Source organism: Sinocyclocheilus rhinocerous, unplaced genomic scaffold (genome assembly GCF_001515625.1).
Source record: "Sinocyclocheilus rhinocerous isolate Xijiao unplaced genomic scaffold, SAMN03320098_v1.1 scaffold200, whole genome shotgun sequence".
NCBI lineage: Eukaryota > Metazoa > Chordata > Actinopteri > Cypriniformes > Cyprinidae > Sinocyclocheilus > Sinocyclocheilus rhinocerous.
The window spans coordinates 1,619,568-1,629,638 of record NW_015641014.1 but is presented as its reverse complement, the minus strand read 5'-3'; the positions used below and the strand labels follow the sequence as shown (position 1 = coordinate 1,629,638).

The window sequence follows — 10,071 nt, the reverse complement described above, 5'->3', positions numbered from 1 at the left end:
TTTCCCATCATGCTTTTGATCAGCGCAGTCGGTGGAGAGCAACTGCGCTCGACTGCACAATCCGACACAGCCGCCTCGCTGTCGCGAGAGCTTTTTGGCACACGTCAGCATGACATCAGAGCAAGTCGGACGTAACTCGGACACTTTTCTAACCGGCATGCATCTCGCGGTGATCACCGGTGATCGGTTCTGCACAGATTTTGCTCATCTCAAACAAGCCTAATAACTCAATGATTCACTGAACCGAGACCAGCTTCTTTCAGATATGCCCGACTCCTATAATAACCGATAAGTGAGCATTTGGAATGAAACGCGGATTTGACTCAAATTAAGTTACTTTAATACCCTAATATCATAAAGTTTACAAACAATGATTTGTTAGAAATATATTTACGACCAAAAAGCTTCTGCTTTTTAAAAATAAAACGTGCCAAGACTTTTTCAACGTAAATTATTTTTTAGTGTTGCTTAGGCCTAATGTAAATGCTTATATGTTTTTAAGAGCTAAATATATGATTTTATATACACGGCGTGGAGAGACGCCTCGTACCATAAATCCGTCTGGAGAGGAGTAGAAGCCAAACTCCACCTGAGAAGAGCAAACCCATCGCTGTTCCCCAGCCTCCAAACCAGAGGCATCAAGAAAGTCCAGATCCTCAGCCTGAGGCGCAGCCTTAGCTACGTTATCCAGGGCATGCCCAGCATCGAGAGCCTTAACTTGAGCGGATGCTACAACCTAACGGATAACGGCCTGGGACATGCGTTCGTGCAGGACATCCCGTCACTGAGGATGCTCAACCTGAGCCTGTGCAAACAGATCACCGATTCCAGTTTGGGCAGGATCGCGCAGTATCTAAAGAACCTGGAGCTGCTGGATCTGGGCGGGTGTAGTAATATCACCAACACGGGGTTGTTGCTTATCGCCTGGGGCCTTCATAGTCTCAAAAGCCTGAATTTGAGAAGCTGCAGACACGTTTCGGACGTAGGCATCGGACACCTGGCCGGCATGACGCGCAGCGCCGCGGAGGGCTGCTTGAGTTTGGAGCACCTCACTTTGCAGGACTGTCAGAAACTGACCGATTTGTCGCTCAAGCACATTTCTAAGGGCCTAAACAAGCTGAAAGTCCTAAACCTGAGCTTTTGCGGTGGCATATCCGACGCTGGCATGATCCACCTGTCACACATGACCCAGCTCTGGACTCTGAACTTGCGCTCGTGCGATAACATTAGCGATACGGGAATCATGCATCTCTCCATGGGCGCTTTGAGGCTGTACGGGCTGGATGTGTCGTTTTGCGACAAAGTGGGCGACCAGAGCCTGGCTTACATCGCGCAGGGCTTGTACCAGCTCAAGTCCCTGTCGCTTTGTTCGTGCCACATCAGCGACGACGGGATCAACCGGATGGTCCGGCAGATGCACGAGCTCAAGACGCTGAACATCGGCCAGTGCGTGCGGATCACGGACAAGGGCCTCGAGCTCATAGCGGATCACCTGACGCAGCTGACCGGCATAGACCTGTACGGCTGTACCAAAATAACGAAAAGAGGACTGGAGAGAATCACGCAGCTGCCCTGCCTTAAGGTGTTGAACTTGGGACTTTGGCAAATGACCGAGGACAAGGGTTTAGGAGACTCGTCTGAGATCCTGCCCTGCTACACCTCCTAACTACCTCAGCGTCGCCAGCGATGTCTTGGTTTTTCTAGAGACGTGTATTATTTTATGAAGACGTCGTGTACTTTGTTACTAAGCCTGTTCGGAAAAGAGGCTTGATGTAGTTCAAATTGAATCAGCAATAAAACACTGAACAGCCTTGCTAATGTTATGCAGTCTGACGGTTCCCTTTGAATGCCTTTGTGTTTTTCTGTACTTTATTTTAGAGCTTCATATTGAGGTAAAAATGTATTTTATTCTCATTTCCACTGACAAACCCTTTTTGTCACTGCCTTTAATAGTATTTATCCTGAAATACCAGCGTTATACTGTAAACTGAAGAGGAAAAAATGTTTACCATGTGCGTGGACAAGGACGGAAAACTTGCTTGTTGGTTTTATGTGATTCCTCCCTGGTAAAATGGAACATATGCAATTTAAATTTTGTTTAAAAAAAGGCCAGTTTGCTTGTTAAAGATGTCTGTTTATTTTCTTATGATAAATGATTAAAGCTCAAATTTGTTTTTAACTAAATGGTTTCATTACTGATATAAAAAAAAAATATATATATATATATTTTTTTTTTTTTTTTTTTGTATTCTCCAGTTCAATACAACAACACTCATTACATTCTGTCTGAATTACATTCTTTACATAATTTTACTGTTTTTATTTTTTTCCCACCACACATAGATGAATAAATAACTAAACAGTGCATATATACATAAGATAACATGATAATCAAATGTGTTTTAAGTACATTTAATTGGAAGTAAAAAAGTGAAAATTAGATTATTTTCATAAGGCTAATCAGAAAAAAACAACAATAAATAAATATTTTTATACATGCAGAATACTGCACCACTTAGAAATTGCAAATAATTATATATAAAATGTGTGTGTGTGTGTATATATATATATATATATTAGTGTAATAATGAAGTATCATTATTGGCATAATTACTTGAATACTAGGAAAATTTAATTAAAGTCACATTGAAAGAGAACACGTGATCTTAACAAATACATGCACTGTAATGGAGGTCTCTTTGGTTAAAATATACAATAAAATTGCGAAATAATATTACAATTTAAAGTAACTTTTTTTATTTGAATATATTTTAAAATGTAATTTATTTTTGTGATGCAAAGCTGACTTTTCAGCATCATTACTCCAGTCTTCAGTGTCACATGATCCTTCAGAAATCATTCTAATATGCAGATTTGCTGATCAATAAACATTTCTTCTTATTATTAATGCTGAAAACAGTTGTGCTTCTTAACATTTTTGTGGAACTTTGGAGCAGTAGTGTGTTTTATACATATAATTTGTAATAAAATGTTTTAGCAAGAAGCTTGGAAGGGCACCAATGAAAATTACCAATATTTGTATTTTAATAATGCAAAGAAATAAAACGCAGCTACTTTTCAGTAGTCCTCATAATTTGGCTGCTGAAATATCATATAAATGTTTCAACAGTTTGGACAAGCCTGGTATTTTCAAACCCAGGAACGGATCCAAACCAGACTCTGGATATCGTCAGTGAAGCGGTTTATAAGCGCATAGGGCTTTGCCCCACAGTCTTAATGTTTTCTGGTGGCATGAATATTCCTGTATTTGCATGTCAGCAGCTGTTTGAAGGTGTTCTTGAAGGTGACATTGCACAGGGCATAGCAGGCTGGGTTCACCTTACTGTTTATGTAGCAGAGCCAGTAGCCAAAGGTCCACATCGTGTTTGGAATACAGGCCGAGCAAAACGTGTTGATGAGCACCATGACATTGTAGGGCGTCCATGTGGCTGCAAACGCCACCAGAATGGCCATAATGGTCCTTGTGACTTTCTTCTCCCGCAATGATAAGCTCTTCCTCTTCTGATAACGTGGCATGAGAATCTTCTGTGACACCAGACTCAGCCTTTCCTTCCCGTTGGTCATGTCCTGACCTCCGTTGTTGGGTTTATAGGTGTTTTGCAGGTCCTTTTGGGATGTTGTTCTGAAGCAAGTAAATTTGACCCAACTTCCTGTGGCCAGCGGAGCTGATTGGTTCTGACGGCTTCTGATGTCACTGTTAGTGCTTATGGATACGGCCTCCTCGTCCCTCTGACTGGAAGAAGCGAGCACTCTTCCGGATATAGAGTCATTCTCACTCTCACGCTCTTCTCCTGCAGGTGGGTACAATACATTTTCACTGAGATCTTTGATGATTATGAGATTTAGCTATATTTGATTAAGCAAACTGGGAAAGGAACATAATACTTGTGATTGAGTGTATATGGTCGGCTTGCCCGAGCTCCCAAAAAGACCATAAAAGTAGTTATATGTCTTAGCAGCTTCAATTTCAGTCTTTTAAAATGTTTTTATAATTATAATTAATTAAATATAATTTATAATTATTTTAAAATATTTTATCCATGATTTTGAACACATTAGTGATTTTGATATTTTAACAATAAGATTTTTTAACAATAACAAATACACACAAACGATAGATAGATAGATAGATAGATAGATGTGTCTTTATACATGATTATATATACCTGCCTTTATATTTTACAAGGGGATTTTTTTTTTTACATCTATCCATCTATCTATCTATCTATCTATCTAATAAATTTTTATTATTATAAAATTATACAATTTTCTTCCCTGCATCTGTACTGTATTTTCCATCAGTTTATTATATCTAAATACTTACTGCTGCCTTTATTATTTTATTATTTTTACTGTACCTGACTTTTGTTACTAATTGTATATGTTATTTTTGTTCTATGACTCTTTTCTCCTATGCATATTATTAAAATAATAAAGAAATAATTAAAAAAGAAAGAGGGTCATATTTGAGTGTCCTTTTCAAACTGTTAATTTAGTATTAATTATATACTATTACTATTATAGTATTTAATATTTTGAATTAGTCATTTTTTAGTTATCATTTTAATTTAGGTTTTAATATTTGTATGTGCTTTTGACTTTTTTTTTCTTTTAAAAATATTTCTGCTTAGCTTTAATTTATTTTTATTTTTATTTTAGTTTTAGGAATTTCAGTACTTCAGTTTATTTATTTATTTTCCGTTGCCAAAGCAATTTCTAATTTTTGAGTAAGTTCTTTAGGTTTTTCATCTAATATTTATATTTTATTTTATTCTTTCAGATTTATTTCAATCAACACAAATGTTATTACATTTATACATTTTTTAAACTAACATTAGTTAACAATAACAACACTAATTGAAAAAGTGTGGAAATTTCTGGTATAGACTATTTTGTCTTTTTTGGAGCTTGACAGCCCTTGGTCTTTGCACATAAATTGTGTAAAACATTATAGAAAGTGTGAACATTCTTCAAAATATCTCCCACTGAAGAAAAAAGTCATACAGGTTTGGGATGATGAGAATATTTGGAATTACTTACCTGTAGTGGCATCTGAAGCACTCTGCTTGCATAGGACCATTTCCTCTCCTGCTTGGATCGACTTCCTCTCCGTATTGCTCCCAGTTGTGGGTCCAGCCTGGCCTCCATCATTACTGACTCGAGAAACTCTCCGGCTGTCTCTGCTTCGGACGCGGCTGCGGCTGGCTTTGGAGATCTGCCAGTACAGTACGGTCATGGTGACGACCGGCAGGTAGAAGGCAGCGATGGCTGTGCCGAAGGTCACCACGGCATTGGAGAAAAACTGGATGTAGCACTCGCCCTTGGGAACCGTCCGGCTGCCTGTGATGAACTGCCAGAACAGGATGGCCGGAGCCCAGAGAATGAACGACAGGATCCAAGCGGCGGCGATCATCATGCCTGCCATCCTGTGGGTCCTTTTGACCGGGTAGCTGAGAGGTTTGGTGACGCAGAAGTATCGGTCAAAGCTGATGATGAGGAGGTTCATAACGGAGGCGTTGCTCACCACGTAGTCCAGAGCCAACCAGAGGTCACACACCAAAGCTCCTAAAGGCCAGCGGCCAGTCACAATGTACACAGTGTACAGGTTCATGGAGAAAACGCAGATGAACAAGTCAGCACATGCTAGACTGAACAGGAAGTAGTTGTTGACCGTCTGGAGGTTCCTGTTGACCTTGATGGAGAGCATGACCAGCACGTTGCCGATAATGGTGATCAGGCTTAAAGTGCTCAGGCCGAGAATGATGAGAACAAGCTCCACAAGAGTGAATGGACTGTCTGGGGAAGAGTCGGTCTTGTTAGCATGGCTGGAGTTTGGAGAAAGTGTGAAGTTGGACGTCTCCATCTTTCCTCATCACAGGACATGCACATCAGAGCCTAAGGGTTAAAAAAGAATATTGTTACTTACATTTACAGATGTTTTTACTTGGGTCAGTAAGCAACCACATGGCCCAAAGCACCCTAGAAACTGCATTAGCAACAGGATAAAACCATTCAGAACACTATAGCAACAGAATATTAAACGCAAAAAAGGATGAAAAATGCAGAAAAAATCTGGAAACAAATTGTTAGATCTTTAGACATTTTTATAGTTTTGAAGTTTTATTTTATTTCTGTTTATTTTTAGTTTGTCTTTGTCAATTTTCAATATATTTTGTATCAATAACTAAAACTACAAATTATTTAGTACAATTTATTTTATTAAATTGTAATTTTATTTTATTTTACTTTGTTGTAAACAAAGCAGATTTTATTACTTCTATTACAAGTCATTCAAGACTAAACCTCATGGCCCTGACAGAGACGTGGATCAAACCAGAGGACAATGCTACACCTGCAGCACTCTCCAGTAATTTCTCTTTTTTCCACTCCCCCCGTCTGACTAGAAGAGGTGGAGGTGCTGGTCTGCTTATCTCTAATGGTTGGAAATTTAATCCTTTACCATCTCTGAGTATCAACAGCTCCTTCATTCAGCCACTATTACCCACCCTCTTAAAATCTATTTTATAGTTGTTTATCGACCCCCAGAGGTGTGGCATATCAAGATGCTGATTAGACAGCATGATTATTGCACAGGTGTGCCTTAGGCTCACATTTTAGAGTGGCCTTTTATTGTTGCCAGCCTAAGGCACACCTGTGCAATGATCATGCTGTCTAATCAGCATCTTGGTATGCCACACCTGTGAGGTGGATGGATTGTCTTGGCAAAGGAGAAGTGCTCACTAACACAGATTTTGACAGATTTGTGAACAATATTTGAGAGAAATAGGCCTTTTGTGTACATAGAAAAAGTCTTAGATCTTTGAGTTCAGCTAATGAAAAATGGGGGCAAAAACAAAAGTGTTGCGTTTATAATTTTGTTCAGTATATATTTATCTGCTTTTTTTAATTAAAAAAATCATATAATTTTTTTTTTTAATTAAATAATTTTTATTATAGTTAGTTTTGAAGTCATAAAATACTTTTTATTTTGGTTTCAGTTTTTCCAATTATATTTTTATTTTGGTCTTTTTTTTCTAAAATATTTCTGTTTAGCTTTAATATAATTTTATACTAGTTGCCAAGGCAACATTTCTAGTTTTTAAGTTTTTACATTTTTCTTCTAATATTTATATTTTATTTCAGTTTTAATTTCAATTAATTACATTTTTTATTAATTTTAGTTAATAATAACAACACTAAATAAAAAAGTTTTCAATTTGTCTTTTCAATTTTCAATATATTTTGTCAAAACCTAGACCTAAAAATGTATTTTAAAGTCATAAAATGCATTTTATTTTTGTTCCATTTTTTTCAATTATATTATTTTTATTTTGGTCAGTTAATTTTTTTGTTGTTTAATTTCTATTTAATTAATTTAATTTTGTTAACAATAGATTAAATACTTTGTGGGGCCACTATATATTTCTTGCATTTTTTACTACATTAAAAATCACTTTCAGTAAACATAAATGCTTTCTTTAAAATGCACAAAACGCTGTTAAAAAGGCCACTCCTGTTTTTATTGTTCAGAATATTACAGCCCGTACCGTGTGGAGAGTGAACTATCATGCATGTGTGCGGATGGAGTCTGTTTGCCAAAAATCCTTCTCAAACAGAGAGTACATCTGTATTGTTTTGTTGGGCTCTATGCTGCCAGATTTCCATTAAGGCACAGGAGAAAAGCCTCACATTGATGGGAGTGATAATACTGCAGGGAAAACATGACTAACTCTATTTTTGATATTATCACACAGAGTTTAATGTAGCTGGATGGAGGAAAGGACTCTGATAGCATGTCTTATTTACTGTAGCCAGGACGGCCTCTGAGAGCAATAAGCGCATTAGCTTTAACAGGACAGCATGTACTGTACTTCACGCTTCAGCTTGGATCAGTACCAAAAACTGTATTCTCAACAACTAGATTTAACAGGTTTTGATGAAAACATGTTAGCATGTTAAAAACAGCTAAAACCAGCCTAAACTGGTTTAAGCTGGCGGTAGCTGGTTTTAGCTGGCCTCCCAGTCTGGATGAGCTGGGGTGTTGCTATATGTTGCTAAGTGTTTTAGAGGGTTGCTATGGTGTTGCTAGGGTGTTCTAGGTGGTGTTTAGCATGTTACTATATGGTTGCTCGGGTATTGCTATGTGGTTGCTAAGATATTTTGTTTTTTAGCGTGTTACTACAGTATATTATTGATGGTGTGTTGATATGTGGTTGCTTAAGTGTTTAAGAGGGTTGCTAGGGTGTTCTGGGTGGTGTTTAGCATGTAACTATGTGGTTGCTGGGGTGTTGCTATGTGGTTGCTGAGATATTTCGTTTTTTAGCGTGTTAACACTGTATGTGATTGGTGTGTTGATATGTGGTTGCTTAAGTGTTTCAGAGGGTTGCTATGGTGTTGCTAGGGTGTTCTGGGTGGTGTTTAGAATGTTACTATGTGGTTGCTGGGTTGTTGCTATGTGGTTGCTAAGATATTCTGTTTTTTTAGCATGTTACTACAGTATATGATTGATGGCGTGTTGATATGTGGTTGCTTAAGTGTTTCAGAGGGTTGCTAGGGTGTTCTGGGTGGTGTTTAGTATGTTACTATGTGGTTGCTGGGGTGTTGCTATGTGGTTGCTAAGATATTCTGTTTTTTAGCATGTTACTAAGGTATGTGATTGATGATGTGTTGATTTGTGGTTGCTTAAGTGCTTTAGAGGGTTGCTAGGGTGTTCTGGGTGGTGTTTAGCATGTTATGTGGTTTCTGGACTGTTGCTTCTGTTTTGTAGCATGCTTTAGCATGTGTTTAGCAGTATCCATTACTGCTAATTAAGCAGCTCTTCATAAAGTCATCACGGGCGGAGCTATATGTGATTTAATATAATGCAAACAGATGGTATATGTTGTTCTTATAGGTGAGCTCCTGAGCAAATATGTACTCTGTTAATGAGAGTTTGGGTTGATTTAGAGTGACTGAGGTTTTGTTTTTACTACTGTGCTCAAAAGTGAATGGCCTTTGAATGGTTATCCTGTTTGTTAAGAGTAGATATAGTGGGGTCTGGTCATCATCACTCTCTGGATAAAGAATAAAGCTGAGGATGTGTGCTGGTGTGTGTTTTATATTCTCTTTGAAGTATAAACGACATTATGAGCTAATCTAATATGAATAATGTGAATATGGTACAACATATTACTGAAGCTCTTTGTATTTGTCTGCTGTTTTAAGTGAGACTAATAATAACACTAATGTGCTGTCACATTTGCTCACTTCTCAGAGACCAGTTCTTGTTGGCAAAAACAATGAGGACATAGCAAAATATCAAGATGGAAGGTGTTAAATTGTGAAAACATAAATATTCATTCTTTATCTTAAGATTGTGCTGATTTCAGTCACCTGTCTTCACCCTCAGATGGTGCCACAAGTTCTTGTTAGAAAGTTAGGGGCAATACAACACAGCTGTAGAACGTGTGTGTGTCCCACATACAGGTGTTTATGGGAGCTGCATGTTTGGAGATGGACATGTGGGGGCAGAGATGAGTAAAGGGGGAGGTTGGTTCTTATTCAGTGGTGGTTACACATTAAAAGGAGTTCATACAAAGTTATCATACGACTCCTCTGTTTTGTGCACATTTACATATATACATTACAAATACACATAATATACAAATAAAACAAACAGGGCTTTATTTTTCAGGTACAGTATTTAGCAGTAACATTCAAGAAATTGAATGAACACATATTAAAATAAAACACTATGTACACTAGCCCAGGGGTGCCCAACCCTGTTCCTGGAGATCTACCTTCCTGCAGAGTTCAGTTCCAACCCTGATCAAACACACCTGTCTGTAATTATCAAGTGCTCCTTCAGATCCTAATTAGTTGGTTCAGTTGTGTTTGATCAGGGTTGGAGCTAAACTCTGCAGGAAGGTAGATCTCCAGGAACAGGGTTGGGCACCCCTGCACTAGCCTATATATCATCAATTATACTGACTGATGAAAAGTTCATCAAAAAAGTTGTTTTAAACCTGAATTAGTTTATTTCGTCTGTTGAACATAAAAGTTATTTTTGAA

General features: G+C 37.8%; 2 protein-coding genes across 2 annotated transcripts in view; one reads left to right on the top strand and one right to left on the bottom strand.

Annotated features, from left to right (window-relative positions):
* Positions 1–523: 523 nt before the first annotated feature.
* On the top strand, positions 524–2,107 carry LOC107753656 (F-box/LRR-repeat protein 14-like; the record flags this gene model as incomplete). Its single annotated transcript, XM_016569863.1, has 1 exon — positions 524–2,107. A coding segment is annotated over one exon (1,143 nt), but the record flags the coding sequence as incomplete, so codon positions are not given.
* A 1,077-nt stretch (positions 2,108–3,184) lies between these two features.
* The window catches only part of LOC107753582 (muscarinic acetylcholine receptor M2-like), a 12,890-nt gene continuing 6,003 nt past the window's right edge, over positions 3,185–10,071 (bottom strand). Inside the window, exons 2-3 of the mRNA XM_016569766.1 lie at positions 5,083–5,916; positions 3,185–3,812 (exon numbers count right to left, since the gene is read on the bottom strand). Of these exons, the coding sequence (XP_016425252.1) occupies positions 3,235–3,812; positions 5,083–5,884 (1,380 nt within the window). The 5' untranslated portion in view covers positions 5,885–5,916 and the 3' untranslated portion in view covers positions 3,185–3,234. The remainder of the gene's footprint in view (positions 3,813–5,082; positions 5,917–10,071) is intronic.